General features: G+C 50.4%; 1 protein-coding gene across 3 annotated transcripts; it reads left to right on the top strand.

Annotated features, from left to right (window-relative positions):
- Positions 1-6,890: 6,890 nt before the first annotated feature.
- Positions 6,891-14,744, top strand: Miip (migration and invasion inhibitory protein). 3 transcript variants are annotated; one of them, XM_026397913.2, is made up of 10 exons: positions 6,891-7,215; positions 8,391-8,562; positions 8,826-9,161; positions 9,570-9,651; positions 12,339-12,447; positions 12,525-12,577; positions 12,977-13,106; positions 13,227-13,323; positions 14,048-14,176; positions 14,454-14,744. In XM_026397913.2, exons 2-10 carry the CDS (start codon positions 8,428-8,430, stop codon positions 14,538-14,540), a joined length of 1,158 nt encoding a protein of 385 aa, XP_026253698.2. In that variant the 5' UTR covers positions 6,891-7,215; positions 8,391-8,427; the 3' UTR covers positions 14,541-14,744. The 3 variants fall into 3 exon arrangements, with proteins under 3 accessions (XP_026253698.2, XP_026253697.2, XP_026253699.2); XM_026397912.2 differs by having other exon boundaries at positions 14,048-14,544; XM_026397914.2 differs by lacking the exons at positions 14,048-14,176; positions 14,454-14,744 and having other exon boundaries at positions 12,525-12,687; positions 13,227-13,314.
- The last annotated feature ends 2,445 nt before the right edge of the window (positions 14,745-17,189 follow it).

Below are 17,189 nucleotides of genomic sequence, written 5' to 3' on the forward strand. Positions count from 1 at the left end.
AGCGCTGCTGTGGCTCTGGGTTCCACCTGGGTCAAGGCCGACATCCTTACCCTGGCCCTGCAGATCCAGCCCTCCACGCCCTTGCCCCTCTGTTTGGCCACACATTTTTTTAAAAAAATATTTATTTTTTAGTTCTCGGCGGGCACAGCATTTTTGTTTCTATGTGGTGCTGAGGATCGAACCCGTGCCGCACGCATGCCAGGCGAGCTCGCTACCACTTGAGCCACATCCCCAGCCCCAAGCCACACATTTTTTGTTGTCCTTGCAATTGCTAAGTATATTCCCTTCTGAAGGCCTTCGCCCTTTGCCCTGGCTGACCTTCTGCCTGTCCTTCCCCATGTAGCCCCCGCTAGACTCACTCCTCTACTCCATGGTGAAGTCAACCCAGAAGCCCCTGTGGGAGATCTGCCCTCCTTCCCCTCGGCCTCAGCCTGCAGGTGTCACACAACAGTTGTCACCTAACAGGAAACAGTGTTTGCTTTATTGCCTCCGCCTTCAGAACACATACTGCAAAGAGCTGAGATTTGAGTCTGCTTTGGTTATTCATATCTATCAAGCACCCAGGCTTGTGCCTGGTACAGAATTGAGCTCCAGAAAAGACTTGAGTGACCCTGACATTGTGGTGCACGTTCATCAGCCCTCCGGCACTAGGGGAGAGAACTAGCAACTACTACTGAAACTGGGGGACTCCAGGGGTACTGGGAAAGCAAAAAATGACCAAAATGGGGACAGACCTTTGTTTTTTTTTTGTTTTTTTTTTTTTTTAAGAGAGAATTTTTTAATATTTATTTTTCAGTTTTTGGTGGACACAACATCTTTATTTTATTTTTTATGTGGTGCTGAGGATCGAACCCAGTGCCCCGCATATGCCAGGCGAGCGCGCTACTGCTTGAGCCACATCCCCAGCCCCAGACCTTTTACTAAGCAGCAGAATCAAGCAGTCAGGCATTGGAGGGGCACATCTTGGGGGGACATGGTGGCAGGCCCCATGGGGGTCTGGGTTTTATGGGGCCTTAGCAGAGCCAGGTCATGGGAGGAGTTAACTTTTGCAGGGCTCACTGGGGGTGGGGCAGGTAAGGGAGTTCCTGGGGTCAGCTGATGGGAGGGTCAGGTTTTGTGTCCTCCCCTTCCTTCCTTCCCTCTGGCTGAGGCCTGGGCTTCTAAATGACAAGAGCTCCAATTTACCACTAACATCTCCCTGCACACAGGGAGGCAGGTAGGGGAGTAGCTGCAGATAGGGGAGATGCGCATTCTCTGTGTCCCTCATGTTATGTACTCAGTGTTTCGCGCACTCGGCTCCATTGTGGAACCAGGCTCAGGGCAGTCGGACCAGCTTAAACCCCAACTTCTTTGGGCATGGAGCCTGCATTTTAACTAAAATTTTCCCAAAGCCCAGGGGCTTTCGAACTTACTTTTTACTCTGATCCACAATTTTAAATATATTGTGATCCAGTATATGCGCGTGTGTAAGTGAAAGGAAATACTTGGGATTAATCATCATCCTTCTCCTGCAATGCAAGAGTAGCTTCTGTAATTAGCAGGATGCTGTTTACAACTCATTACTTTCAGCAATTCCTAGATGATGGCCAGTTTGAAAACAGCTGTTCTGGCTGGGGTGTAACTCGGTGGTAGTGCTTGCCTAGCATATGTGAGTCCTAGGTTTGATACTTAGCACTGCAAGATAGATGGATAGATAAAAGCTGTTCTCACATGCATGGAGGAAGGATTGTCTCTTTGGGTCAAGGCTTCCTGCCTCTGCTGAGTTGGACTCAGTCTTGATTAAGATCAGCCAGCGCCTCTTGACAGCTTACTTTGTGTCTTTAGATCACCCCCCACTGTTGTGGGAAACAGACCACAGACCCACAGACCGTTGGTAGAGAAGAGAACTCCAAACTTTATTGTGAATGGGTAGACACAGAGGAGAAAAATTTCAAATTTTGAGCCCTCATCCATAGTTTCTTACAACACTTATAGGTTATTTGGTGTCATTTTAGACCTGTCATATATATATATATATATATATATATATATATATATATATATATATATATTTTTTTTTTTTTTTTTTAAACCTCTTTTTAAAAAATCTCCTAGGGGGCTGGGGATGTGGCTCAAGCGGTGGCGCGCTCGCCTTGCATGCGTGCGACCCGGGTTCGATCCTCAGCACCACATACCAACAAAGATGTTGTGTCCGCTGAGAACTAAAAAATAAATATTAAAAATTCTCTCTCTCTCTCTCTCTCTCTCTCTCTCTCTCTCTCTCTCTCTCTCTCTCCTCTCTCACTCTCTCTTAAAAAAAAAAAAAAAAAATCTCCTAGGCCTGGTGTGGTGGCACATGCCTATAATCCCAGAGGCTCAGTGGGGAATGAGGTCCTGTATCTGGGCAGGGCCTTCCAGCACAGGGAACACAGAGCAGGCAGAGACCCTGGGGTGGGCACAGAAGCAGCATCTGCCAAGAGCAAAATGAGGGCACTGCAGCCAGAGTGGAGTGGGATCAGAGAGGGGGTGCAAAAGGGAGCTAGTGGCAGACTTGGGTCTTGTTTTCTTCTGAGCGAGGCAGGTGCCACTGGAGAGTTGGAGCAGAATATGAGCCAACTTGGGCGTTTCTGTTTCTGTTTTTTTGTGATACTTGGGTTCAAACCCAGGGCCTTGAGCTTGGGAGCCAGTGCTGTATCATTGAGCGACACCCCAGCCCTCTTCAGTATTTGAGACACGGTCTTGCCATGTTGCTGAGGCTGGCCGGGAATTTGTGATCCTCCTGCCTCTTTCTCCCAAGGCCCAGGGGTTACAGGCATGCACCACTGTGCCCAGCTCTGACTAACATTTTCGTGGGGTCCTGGATTGCTGGGTGGAGATTGACAATGAGAGGACAGATACAAAACAGCCAGCCAGGCAGGACGTGATGGTGTCTTGGACCAGGGCAATTGGGATGGAGGTAGAGGAAGGGAGGTTCCGGATACCTTTTGAGACACCACAGTGTATTTTATTGCTACTTCTTGATGGATGTTGGGATTCACAACGAAGCTGCTGCTGAAACAGACTCCCTCTGAAATTAAGGGCAACTTCCTGATAACTTGTTTTTCTGTGGGATATGAAACAGCCCCTGTTGAGCAGGTTTGGTGGCACATGCCTGTAATCCCAATTGAAGAACAGCCTCAGCAATTTAGCAAGGCCCTAGGTAACTTAGGGAGACCCTGTCTCAAAATAAAATATAAAAAGGGCTTGGGATGTGGCTCAGTGGTTAAGCACCCCTGGATTCAATCCCTGGGTACCAAATAAATAAACAAACAGAGCCCCCTTTGAAATTAAGCTCAAAATTGTTTCAATTTTAGAACTTCCTTAGCATGAGAATAAAACCTTTCTCCTTCTGAGGACAAACCCATCAGAAGTTGGAAGTCGAGACCCACAGGTTCTCTGGCTAACTAAATCTGCCTGTGTATACTTCCTGAGTCTTGTCCCACAGTCTCTCTATAAAAGCTTTTCTTTCTCTGAAGATAGAGGGATGAGAAAAGTTGTCTGTCTTCTTCAAAGCTGGTTTTAAGGGGCTGGGGGTATGGCTCAGTTTGGAGAGTGCTTACCTCACATGCACAGGCCCTGGGTTCAATCCCTAGCACCACCAAAAGAAGAGTTGGCTTTGAATAAACATCCCAGCCAAGTTGCCTCTTATTATTATTATTTTAATGAAATAATGGAAAAGCCCTTCCATCTGGGAGTGCTTTTGTGTGTGTGTGGGAGCAGGGGTACTGGGGATTGAACTCAGGAGCACTTGGCCACTGAGCCACACCGCCAAGACTATTTTGTATTTTATTTAGAGACAGGGTCTCACTGAGTTGCTTAGCACCTCACCCTTGCTGAGGCTGGCTTTGAACTTGCAATTCTCCTGCCTCAGGCTCCTGAGCTGCTGGGATTACAGGCATGTGCCACCGTGCCTGGCACTCTTATACAAGACTTGGTATGGACAATCTTTCCCCCTTGGATAAATGCCGGGAATAGAATGACTGTATAATTCAGTGGGTCTGTTTTAACTTTGAAAATAAAAACAAAAGAACAGTACCAGACAGGTAGCTCACACCTGTAACCCCAGCAACTTGTAAGATTGAGGCAGGAGGACTGCAAGTTCAAGGTGAGCCTCGGCAATTTAGTGAGACCTTGTCTCAAAATAAAAAGTAAAAAAGGATGGGAGATGTAGCTCACTGGTAAAGCGTCCCTGGGTTCAATCCCTAGTAACAAAACAACAAAACTCAGCTTTACTGAGGTGTAATTTTCATACCATAAAAATGGTGGAGCTGTACATTTAATAATTTTAATAAGTATACAGAGTTGTGCAGCCATTGCCACACTCCAATTTTAGAACATGCCTGTCACCCCAGAAAGATCATTTGTGCCCTTCTGCAGAATGATGGTTACTTCCTGTTTACATGTTGGACCCAGGGAACCACTATCTCTTTTATCTATAGACTTGCCTTTTCTGGACATTTCCAATAACGGGAATCATACAGCCCGTGATTTTTGGTATCCAGTTTTCTTTCTTTCTTTTTTGGTACTGGGGTTTGAACCCAGGGTTGCTTAAACACTTGAGTCACATTTCCAGCCCTTTTTATTTTTTATTTTGATACAGTGTTTTGCTGAATTGTTTAGGACCTCATGAAGTTGCTAAGGCTGGCTTGAACTTACTATCTTCTTGCTTCAGCCTCCCAACTTGTTGGGATTACATATGTCTGCTACCATGTCCAGTTTAATGATTTTAATTTTTTTTTAATTTTTTTTAATATTTTATTTACATTTTAGTTTTCGGAAGACACAACATCTTTGTATGTGGTGCTGGAGGATCGAACCCCGGCCGCACGCATGCCAGGCGAGCGCGCTACCGCTTGAGCCACATCCCCAGCCCCTGTTTAATGATTTTTAATGTGTAGATCTCATGAAATTTTTGTCAGGGTTTCCCCTAAATATTTCATTATTGTATTTCTCAATGCAAATGGTGTTTTGTTTCAGTACTGGGGATTAAACAGGGCATTTGTAGTACTGAGCTATGTCTCCAGGCTTTTTAAATTTTTTATTTTTAGATATGGTCTCACTAAGTGGTCCAGGCTGGCCTTGAGCTTCTGATCTTCCTGCCTCAACTGCCCCAGTTGCTGGGGATTACAGGTGTGTGCTGCTGTGCCTGGTATAAATGGTGTTTTAAAAATTTCAACTTCTAATAATATACAGAAATTCAATTTATTTCTGTATATCAATCTTATATCCTGCAACCTTCTAGAACTCATTAACAAGTCCAGTGACATATTCCTAGATTCTTTGGGATTATCAATTAGGTTGTATGTGGATAAAAATAGTTTTGTTTTTTCTTTCCAATCTAAATGCCTTTTTTCTCTTCCCCTCCCCCCTTCTTTTTTTTTTCTTCTTCTCCTCCTCCTCCTCCTACTCCTCCTCCTGAGCCTAGGAGCACTTTACCATTGAGATACATCCCCAGCCCTTTTTATTTTTTTCATTCAAGGTCTCTCTAAGTTGCTTAGAGCCTTGCTAAATTACTGAGGCTAGCCTTGAACTTCAATCCTTCTGCCTAGATGTCTTTTTTTTTTTTTCTTTCTTTCCTTATTGCTCTGGCTAAGACTCTAGTATAATGTTGAAGTGTTGTAACATCTGATCTTGGGAATGCACACAATCTTTTATTATGAAGTATGCTGTTAACTGTAGGTATTTCCTAGATAGTTTTTATCAGAAAGTTCCCTTCTGTTTCGAGTTAGTTGGAATGTTATTTCTGAAATCAAAAATGGGGGTTGGGGGGCCTGGGGATGTGGCTCAAGCAGTAGCGCACTCGCCTGGCATGCGTGCGGCCCGGGTTCGATCCTCAGCACCACATATCAACAAAGATGTTGTGTCCGCTGAGAACTAAAAAATAAATATTAAAATCTCTCTCTCTCTCACTCTCTCTTAAAAAAAAAAAAAATGGGGGTTGGGAATATAGCTTAGTGAGAGACTGCTTGCTTAGCATGTGAAGATCCTGGGTTTGATCCCAGTACTGCAAAATTTCAAAAAGTTGGAAGTGAATGTTGGATTTGGTCAAATATGTCTAGGTAAAAGATTGTGGCACGTCCTATTTCCAACTATTAAGAAAAAGGGACAGTGCTGAATGGGTGTTTTTTTCCTGAATCTACTGAGACTGTTTTCCTTTCCTACACCCTCCCTGCCCAATATGGTGAATTATATTGATTTAAACATGTTCTGGCAAGTCACTTCATCTCAGCCTCAAGAGGCTTTTTGGAAAACGGGTAAATACCTCCACGCATATTTATGGCACATGGAAAAGACCTGGCCCAAATGCCTGGCACATAGTAGGTACTCAATATAAACTGACTTGCAAAAATTATATAAATTTACACCGGATTCTAGGTGTCTGTGTTCTTATTTTACCCACGGCCTCCTTCCCCTCAATTCTTCCCTGCCTCGCGGTCTAGCATAGTGCCTGCTGGCACACAGTAGGCGTCTATCAATAAAAATACGAAAGAACGGTTGCGGCGGCCGCCCGCCCCGCCCACCTCGCTGCTTCCCACCCGCGCGGCTACCCCGAGCTTCGGACGCTCAAACTTCAGGCCGCAGCCGATGGGGCGTAGCCCGGCCCCTGCCGACCAATCAGAGCCCGTTCCCTGGGGCTCCGCTTTATTCCTAAAGTTGAGCCCGGCGTCAGAAGCTGACCAATCGGCTGTAGGCCCCTGTTACCAGCGTCCCCAAATTGAAACTGCCGCTAAGGACGCGCAGTAAACGCTCGGAAGCATCTCGGCTCCGCCCCGCCCCGCCCCCGGCCAATCAGGACAGCCATATGAGGCCCCGCCCCCGGAACGCGCGGGGCGTGGCGAGGCGGGACTCAGGCACTGCGGGTCGGGGGCTTCCGGCGGTGAGTTCGGCGGATGCTTACGGGCTTGGGCAGCAGGGTCTCGCAAGCGTCTGCACGTGCACACCCAGCAGCGGGCCAGGGGCCCGCGATGCTAGAGGACGGGGCTGGCTCCCGTTCCCCGGGGTTCCGCGTGGGCGTCCCCCACTCTGCCACCGACGCTTTCCGTCCCTGTGTCTGACTTGAACGTTGCCTTCCGCTCTCGTCTGCGCCTCCCTCAACTTTCCAGAAGGGCGGCCGGAGGGCCGTGCTGGTTGTGCCTTCAGCCCTGGGCGAAAACAGACCCTCGGCCTGCAGGGGAGCGGCCCGGCGTCGCTGGCCAGGTAAAGGCGGGGCCCGAGTTTCAGAGCCGGGGGCTCTGAGAGAAGTGGGAAACTTGGGGCAGCCTGCAGAAGTCCCTGACGGAGGCAGGTGTGTGTCCCCGAGCCGGGGCCTGGGGTTGGGGCGTGAGGAGGAGGTGGTTTCTCAGGCCCCTTCCTGCGCTGCCCGGGAAGGGCTTTCTAGACCAGGCCTGGATCCAGATTTGGTTCCGGTCATGGATTTGCCCCTTTCTGGTTGTGAGTTGAGGCAGGTTGCTAAACCTCTTTGGACTTTGGTTTCTTTCTTGTTCTTTTTCTTCTTTTTTTTTTTTTAAATATTTTTTAAAATTGTAGCTGAACACAATAGCTTTATTTTATGTATTTGTTTTTATGTGGTGTTGAGGATCGAACCAGTGCCTCACATGTGCTAGGTAAGCACTCTACCACTGAGCTGTGACCCCAGCCCTGGACTTTGGTTTCTTTACAAGTCAAAAGAAAGAGAATGAAGCCAGGCCCAGTATGAGGCTAGGCAGGAGGATCCTGAGTTCAAAGCCATCCTCAGCAAGGGCGAGGTGCTAAGCAACTCATTTATTGAGACCCTCTCAATAAAATACAAAATAGGGTTGGGGATGTGTGGCTCAGTGCCCCGAGTTCAATCCCTGATTATGCAACCCCCCCCACACACACACAAAAAAAGAATGGATTGTGGTGTAGCTTTGTGGCAGAGCACATGCTTGGTGTGCTCCAGGCCCTGGGTTCAATACTGAATATATCCACACACACACAAAAAAAAAAAAAGAAGAAAGAAAGAAAGAAAAGAAGGAGGGTAGGTGGGAGGCAGGGAAGAAGAAAGTATCCTTTTAGAAGCTTGATTTTTAAAATTTTGTTAGATTCACAGGTTACAAAGCTTTAGATTTTCAGACTTGGCATTAGTTGCTTTTTGCGGATTAAACTAGTCTAATTTCCTAGTCAGGGCTCTTCAAGGGGAATTTGTCTCTCTTGGCCTTGTTTAGTCCTAACAACAACCTGGTGGGGTAGATGCTGTTACCATATTTGGAGGATGTGAAAAGAAGACAACAGAGAGGTTAAATAACTTGCCTGAGGCTGCATAGTTCAAGAGCATCCCAGTGGGGTTTGAACCCAGGCTTCTGGCACCAAGGCACCTTCCTCATCCCTGTGACTTGCCATCTTGACTTCAGGCGGAAGAAAGGATCTCCTGTGACCCTGATATCTGGAATGATGGAGGATATGCCCAGGATGATGGAGACTGAGGACCTCCTGCAGCTTCGGCTGCTCAGCCTGAAGCTCCTGAGGCAGCTGCAGGCTGGGCAAGATGCCGTGCAGCGGTCAGTGGCCAAGACAGCCCCAAAGGTGGGTATCTTCCTTAGGAACTCCCAGGGAACAAGGAAGGGGCTGTCTGACTCTTAAGAACAGTACCCAGGCCTCCAGTGTCTTCTTGATCATTGTGCCTATTTTATGGATGATGCAAAACTGAGGCCTTGGGAGGTAAGGTACTGGGCTGGGATACTGCTGAGGGTGGAGCAGTGATGGCCTAGGCCATGGTGTCTAGTGCAGGCAGGGTGGATGGGCTCTGGCTGTGCTATCCCTTGGGTGACCTGGCTTGCCTTCTCCAGTCAGGCCTGAACTCCTGCAACATCTACGACTCAGAGACACCATTGTCCCCAGAAACTTCCTCAATCTCCTGGCAAGCCTCCTGTTCAAAGGACAGATGTCATAAGTGGGACCCGCTGGATACCCATGGAGATGACCCCTGTGATGTGGCCTGGCTTGACAGGGTCAGCCCAAGGGTGGCATTTCAACCACCTGTCAAGGGCCAACACCTAGAGCCCTTGGGCCAACCCAGATTCCACTCACTGACCACCAGAGACTCAAAGGAGCCAGCGCCTTTATCAGGGTTGTGTGATCGGGTCCCAAGATCCATCCTGGCTGAACAAAGCGAGCAGTCCAAGGTAACAGAGAGAGGTGGGCATCCACCAGTGAGGCTTCCTTGAGCCTCAGTTTCCCTATCTGACAGATGTGCTGTGGGCAGTATCCCTTGGGGCAGAAGGCTTCCAGGAGGTACCTTAAGTTTTATCTGTGCAGCCTAAGTTGTTAAGTGTTTCTGCTAGTTTTTCAGACAGCAGTTGGGAAGAATGTGATGAGCCCCATTATACACGTGGGGAGACTAGACTTCTTCAGAGCCATGCATAAAGTGGGGGCATAAAGCCTAAACTTATTTTCAGGCTTTTGAGCTCTCACTTGAGCCCCAGGGCCCAAGCAGGGTGAAGTCAAGACACATCCCCTGTATCCCCCCATTGTAGGCCTCTTTGGGCCAGGCCTGCCAGCCCAACCCTTGCCCCCTTGACCTCCCTCCTTAGTCCAGAGTGACCTGCCAGGAGCCTGCCACACCTGAGAGCAGCTGGAGCCTCCAGCCATACCTGGGCTATGACTGGATTGTAGGTAAGGCCTGCCCTCTGCTCACACCTTGCCTGGGAAGGGCAGTCGGGTCCTGCTTTGTCTGTTCTCTTAGTCTCTGCACAGAGGTGCTGCATCTGTTGAGTGAACGGAGCCAGAGCTGCCGTGTTTTTGAGCATTTATTACATGCTGGGCCCTGCACAGCTCGGCCTAGGTCATCTTTCTGTGTTTCACCCCTAGCCCTCCCCATGGTGGCCTCTGCCTGCTCTCCCCTGGCCTTCTCGGCCTCATTCTTGAATGTTTTGGTACTTATGACATCAAATTTGCCATCTTACCCATTTCTAAGTGTGCAGTTCGGTGGCATTAAGGACACTGACATTGTTGTGCCACCATCCATGTCCAGAACTTCTTCATCTTATATACTGAAACCCTCTGCCAAGGAAACAGACTCTGTCTCAGCCTCACCCCAGCCCCTGGCAAGTACCTTCTCCTGTCCCTGCAAATTCTGTATCCCCTCAGGAGGTGGGCTTATTATCCCCTCAGGAGGTGGGCTTGTTCATGCAGGACCATATGTCAACACATCCATGAATATTCTGTGCATCTTGTTCTTATTATTTATTTAAAATATTTATTTTTATGTGGTGCTGAGGATCGAACCCAGTGCCTCAGTGCTCTGCTGCTGAGCCACAACCCGAGCCCCTATTCTTATTTTTTAAATAGGGCCTTGCTCCTCCCACCTCAGCCTCCCAAGTCATCTGCCTGTCTTCTCCATCACTTTTTCTCACACTGAGCTTTATGTCCTGACGTTCCACCAACACTGCTTCCTCCTCACACACTCTCCTGTCCCACCCACCCCATCTTCCTGGCTGCTCCTTCCCAGCTCCCTCTGCTGGGTTCTCTTACCTGTTCCTGTCTCTACACCCCAGCATCTGAGGACTCAGTCTTCCAACCCTGCCCTCTCTGTCTCCCCTCCTCCCCTCTGTGATTCCATCTCATCCCAGTACCACGCCTTTTAAAGTTCTCCCTACACCCTCATTTTATCTCTAGCCCATGTCTGTCCTCTGAATCCTAGACTTGTGCTCTGGTCAGCTTTCAATTGCTGTGCTTGTCTATTTTCTGTGCTATCACAGAATACTTGAGGCTGGGTACTTTGTAATACTCTAATAATTAAGTACTTAGCTGTCTCAGCAGGCTGAGACAGGGGAATTGCAGGTTTGCAGCAAGCTTCAGCAACTTAGTGAAGCTGTAAGCGACCTAGTGACCCTGACCAAAATAAAAAAAAAAGGCTGGGGATGTGGCTTAGTGATTAAGAGCCCCTGGGCTCAATCCCTGGTGCCAATAATAATAATAATAGTAGTAATAATAATAATAATTGTTATTATTATTATATACTTTATAATAAGATTTTTATTTAGTCCACAGTTGCAGAGGTTCAAGAGCATGATACCAACATCTGGTTGGCCTTGGGGAGGGCCTCAGAGCCGCATTGTAGCATGGTACACAGCATCATGGTAGACTGCGTCATGGGGGCACGGGCAGGAGGAGCAAGCAATCACCTGGCTAGATAGGAAGCAGGAGTAAACAAGAGGCCAGCCTTGCTCATCAGTTAACAGCTTGCTCTCAGGAGTCACCAGGGTCTTGTGAGAAACACATCAGTCCCCGTCCCCCCCCCCCCCCCGGGGAACCCCCTGCCTCCCACTAGGCCACACCTCAGCACTGCTGCCCCCGGGGCCAACCTTCCAGCATGTGGACCTTAAGGACACCCAGATCATACCCACCCATAGCAACCAGGTGTCTCGTACTGACCTCACATCTAAGTCCAGGGTCCCGATTCCTCCCCACCTGCCCCTCCTGCAGCCATCCTGCCTCTATGGATGGGAGCGTCAGGTCCCATAGGTCAGGCCACAGCTTCTGGGTTCACCTCCTGCTGTTTCCCATGGTGCTCATCCAGCTGTCAGCACGTTCTCTTGTGCTTCCTTCAACACATTTCTAGAATCCAGCTCCCCCTCTCCACCTGGACTGCTGCTGTGGCCTCCCACCTGGTCCCCTGCGTCCCCTCCCCTTGCAGCAGCCAGGGCAGGGATCCTGTAGAAATGCGTGGTCTCTCTGTGTCCTTCCTTGTCCCCAAACCCTCTGCAGGCTTCCTGTCCTCTTCCCTTCCACATCCCAGCCCTGTTCCCTGTTTTATTTAGAGACAGGGTCTCACTGTGTTGCTTGGCCCCTCTCTGTTGCTGAGGATGGCTGTGAACTAATGATCCTCGTGCCTCAGCCTTAGCCGCTGGGATGGCAGGCGCCCAGCTTGCACCTGCGTTTTCATCTGCCTTCAGTGTCCTTCCTGGGATGTCCATGTGGCTTCCTAAGTGCTGTCTCGTCAGGGAGGCCTCCCTGACCTTGCCTCACGTGGTTGCCTGACCCCGCTGTCCTGGTTCCTGGCAGGTCTCACTATTCAGTTTGTCTCACAGATTTCTTTGGTGACTGGCTTATTTGCAAGGCTCAGGAGGGTGGGGCTTTGCGTCCTGTGCTTTCCCGGCACAGGACTACGTCAGCCGGCCCATGGTAAGGGTCCCGTGCAGCAGGTTGGACGGGCCTGAAACAGAACAGCGGTGACAGTGGGTGCCGGGTCCCTCCGCTTTGTCTGGGGTGCAGCGGGGAAGATAGTGGCTGGGGTGCCAGGGGCAGCCCGGTGGCTCTCGGCCTCTCTGCCATCGCCGCTGGTGCTCTGCCCACACCAGGGTCCATGGACAGCAGCTCCTCCATCACCAGCAAGCCCGAGACCTTTTTCTCTACGCTGCAGAAGTTCCGGGAGACCAACAAGGAGGAGTGTGTGTACAGTACCCCCGAGTGAGCAGGGGCAGATGAGGGCGGCGGGGCAGCTGGGGACTCCACTGTGTGGCCTGCTCACCCCCGTACCCTCACAGACCCCAGTTCCTAGGCCTGTGTGACGGCGGTGACGTGGAGGAGGACCACGAATGTGAGTGCCCTCGGCCAGGCTGCTGCAGGGTCCGTCTATCCTGGCCCCACCCCAACTCAAGGCCCCTGAGTTCTTGGGAACTCAGGGAGGGAAACCCTGGACCAGTGCTGGTAGGAGCGTGGGAGCTGAGGCCTGGCCTGGTGGCTTAGGGCCTACCCCGCATGACACCCTCCCCCGAAGCCCGTGGCAGGCCCTGCTGGGCTCAGTCCAGTTCTCAAGAGCCCTGGGAGGATGCTCTCCCCCCCTTGAGTCAAGCCCCTGACTGAGAGGGGGAACGGGTTGGGGGGAAGGTCCAGAACTTGCTCTCCAGAGGGTTGGTGGGCACAGTAGTCGGACATCAGGCGCCTGGCATCTGGAACCCCTGGCTCACGGAGGCTGCTGCTTCTCCCGGGCTCACAGGTGTGTACTGTTACCGTGTCAACAAGCGCCTGTTTCTGGTGCCCTTGGATCCTGGCATCCCCTGCCGCCTGTGCGGGAGACCACGGAACCCTCAGAGCCCTAGGACCCTGGTGGAGTCCACTCGGGTCAGGTGAGTGGAGCCATGAGGCAGCAACTGCCCAGGGGATGGAACTGACCCCTGCTGGTTTTGAGTGGGTGAAGATGAGGCTGAGGTTGTGCTGTGGGCAGTCCTCACTGAAGCCCTGAACAGGGTGAGCATCCCGCTGTCCATCCTGGATCCCCCGCACCAGTACCGAGTCCATCGGCGGAAGAGCTTCGATGCTTCAGACACGCTGGCTCTGCCTCGGGTGAGCAGCTGGGGGCTGTGCAGGAATGAGGGGGCCATATGGACCCTAGGTCCGAGCAGTGCTGTGTTGACGGCAAGCACGGAGTCTTGGGGTATGTGGGGGTGTCGTCCATCACCCCTGGTCAGGCCCCGGAGGAGGATGTTCTCTGTGACCCAGCTTCCAGAATAGCTGTCTGCCTGCGCCCGGCACGACATGAATGGACCCCATTTCCTGAGCTCTTGCATGCTGTGTACATGGTGTCACCCCCACTCCATGTTGCAGGGACTGAGACAGCGGAGCTTGTGCCTTGGTAGAAGAGCTGGGGTGTAACCCGGATCTCGGTGCTTCCTTAGCCCCACCCTTTCCTGTTTCCCACTAGAATGGGCGTCCAGGGCCACCCACGTACCCCCAGTAGAAAGGGCGGCTGGGGTTGGAGGAAGAGGAGGAGTGGGAGCTAGTTGGCTTCTCTGCAGCGGGGTGAGGGGTCCACCCTCAGGGTGTTGGGGCAAGGGGAGCAGTTCAGTGAGGTAGGACGTGTTGGGTGCTCGGTGCTGGGGCAAAGTCCAGATGAGACACACTCTGCCCTCCCTGCCCTTACCTCCCAGTGGCTAGGCCAGCAGGGAGAGGAAAGGTCATCAGTGGGCAAGACCCCTGCCCCTTCCCTGGAGGAGGCTGAGACTGCTTAGTGGCTCTTCCACCTGATGGGCCCCCAGGCCAGGTGCCTTTAACCCTTCGCTCTCCACAGCACTGTCTGCTAGGCTGGGACATCCTTCCTCCAAAATCTGAGACAAGTACAGCCCCCAAGAGCCTTGACCTCTGGTCCTCCATCTCCGAGGCCCAGCACCAGGAGCTGTCACCATCCAGCTCCCGCCTGGTAGGGTCCAGGTTGTGCCCAAGCCTGGGGTACCCTGTGAGGGACAGATACCTTGGAGCAGGCCTGGGAACCAGAGTGCCCTGGGGGGGCAGGATTGGGGGTGCCAGGGCCTGCCCGCCCCCACCGACAGGCACCCTTTGACTCCACCACTCCTCGCTGCCCACCCTGTTTTACCCAGAAAGGTGACCCTGACTTTAAAATGCAGGAGGGCCCGAGGCTGGGCCTGGGGACGACCTGTCCCCCAGGTTGCCCCTACACTTCTCTGTTCACCATCCAGGCCTTGCCAGTGCGGGTCCCACCCCCTACTCCTGTCTGGTCAGAACCCCAGGGCACCTGGCCCTGTGTCCCATGGCAGAAGCCCTAAGGACCGACTTCTGGAGGAGGAGGGCGCGTTCACCTGCGCCTCTGACCTCACCCTAGCGCGTACTGCCTTTGAAACAGACGACCCCGCCAGCCTCAGCTCTAGCAGCTCAGGCCTACCTAGGTTGGGCAGCTGCATGGGCCCAGGCCTGTTTCCTCCTTGGGGTCCAGAGGGGAGGGTCTCCCAGGTGGAGGTGAGGGAATTCTCTGCAAGTTTGTAAATAAAGCTTAGTGCTCGCTGCAGCTGTGACTCACGTGTGCCCTCTCCTGGTGCCCAAGATTCCCAGAGGGCACCTGGCCCCCCTCTCCTGGGGAGAGACACTGACCACCCGGGCAGAGTGCACCCATCACTGCGAGTGTGGTGCCCTGCAGCTCCCACCAGACAGGTGGGGGTCAAGGTGGGTGTTAGAAAGCCACCTCTGCAAGGGCCTCAGTGGAAGCCGGATGGTGTTGGGTCAGTGGTCCCCGAAACCAGTCTCCACCCAAACAAGGGCTCTCTTGGGCCCTTTGCCAGGTGGCCCCCACACGCTCCTCTCTAGCCCAGTCCTGGAAGCTATAGGTGATCCAGAGCCCTAGCGGGAACAGATGAGATTAGGGGTAGACAGATACCCACCCTGTTTTACCCAGAAAGGTGACCCTGACTTTAAAATGCAGGAGGGCCCGAGGCTGGGCCTGGGGACAACCTGCCCCCCAGATAAGGTTGGCAGGGAACCCAGATGTCGCGACCATTTTTAAAAAGCAGCACCCTGGCTGGGTGCAGTGGCATACACCTGTAATCCCAGTGGCTTGGGAGACTGAGACAGGAAAATCAGGAGTTCAAAGCCATCCTCAGCCACAGTGAGATGCAAAGCAACTTAAGTGGGACCCTGTCTCTAGGTAAAATACAAAATAGGGCTGGGATGGGGCTCGGTGGTTGAATGCCCCTGAGTTCAATCCCTGGTACCCCCGCCCCCACCAAAAAAAAGAAAAATGCTTCTTGCCAGGCAAAGTGACACAGACCTGTAAGGCAGGAGATAATGAATTCAAGGCCAGCCTCAGCAACTTGTGAGACACTATCTGAAAATATACAAAAGGACTGGGAATGTGGCTCAGTGGTAAATGATCCCTGGGTTCACTCCCAGTACCAGGGTGAGGCGGGCATCCAGGCTTTCTCCCATCGTGTATATATTAAGTTGAATAATATGAAGTTCCTGATTTTTGTGGGACAAAAGTGGGGACACAGAAACCTGGTTTAGAAAAGCTCTTATTCCTGAACAGAGTTACTTTGGATTAAGGGAGAGAGAAGGGAGGGGTACAAGGGTACAAAGGATAGAATAAATCTGACATTATTACTGAACGTACATATAGGACTACACGACCAGTGGATTCTACATCATGTACGACCAGAAGAATGAGAAATCATACTCCATTTACATATGATGTGTCAAAATGCATTCTACTGTCAGGTATAACTAATTAGAACAAATTTTAACAAGAAAGAAAAAGAAAGTCATAGGCCACTATTAAGTATTTAAAAAGTTTTTTGTTAATACATAATATCTGCTAAAAATAAAGATACACAAATTTTAAAAATTCTCATCTAAATTTAAATACGCTATCTAAAGAAGGGAAGGAAAACATAGAAGGGAAAATGAAAATATTATAATCCAGTCTGAACATAATGAAACAGCAAAATGAGAATATAGAAAAAATTGGACGGCTAGAAGGCAGTAAAGATGCAATCAAGTGGAAACTGGTAAAGGAAACTTAAGGCAAGATTTAAGTCTAAAGCAAAAATGACAAAACAGTAAAGGCAACATTTAGAGAAGTGAGCAGGCTTTAACAAAAATGAAATTTCCATATAGTATTTTTTAAAAAAATTTGTGTCATTAAACATGAACAAGGTGGTCTCAAAAAAAAAAAAGGCTCTTTGGCTAAGGTGGCACTGGGCTGTGCTGTCCTGTGCTCCTGCTTGTGAGGCTTGATTGAAGCCCTTTTCTCCTTGTTTATAGCCACGTATTAGTATTAGTTAGAATAAGCTGGGTCATGCTGCAATAACAAGTTAATGTCACAAATTTGAGCAGTTTAAGGAGAGGTGAAGATTTATCCATTATGGGTCATGTGAGGCCCAGGCCAACAGACAGTGCTGTGTAGAACATCACCAGAAGCCTCAGCCTAGAAGAGACAGGGTTTCTCTATATTGCCCAGAGGCTGAGGCAGGAAGATCCCAAGTTCAAGGCCATCTTGGACCATGTAGAGAGACCCAGTCTCAAATTTAAAAAGTAAAAGGACGGGAGATATATCTGTATCCTCAGACCTTTCCCTGCTTTTTTTGATTTTTAAAACAAGATTTCACTTAGTTGCTGAGGTTGGCCTCAAACTTGCGGTCTCAGCCTCCAAAGTCACTAGTTTATAGGTGTGAGCCACCACCCAGCTTGAGAGTTGGTGGTTTCTGTTGAAAATTCTTTGGCCAATGGGAGAAGAGAATCTAGAAGTCTTTCTGTCAAAAATTACAGATGTACAAAGGTGAATGAATCAGTTACAGGAGCAGCTGTGGATCACCGACGCGCCAAAGAGCAGCAGCCTAAACCAGACAGGGTTCCTTTTGGTAAGAGTCTGGGCTGGATGCTTTAATGGGCCGTTCAGTCACCAGGCAAGTGGTTTCTATGGAAAA

Source organism: Urocitellus parryii, chromosome 11 (assembly GCF_045843805.1).
Source record: "Urocitellus parryii isolate mUroPar1 chromosome 11, mUroPar1.hap1, whole genome shotgun sequence".
NCBI classification, from domain to species: domain Eukaryota; kingdom Metazoa; phylum Chordata; class Mammalia; order Rodentia; family Sciuridae; genus Urocitellus; species Urocitellus parryii.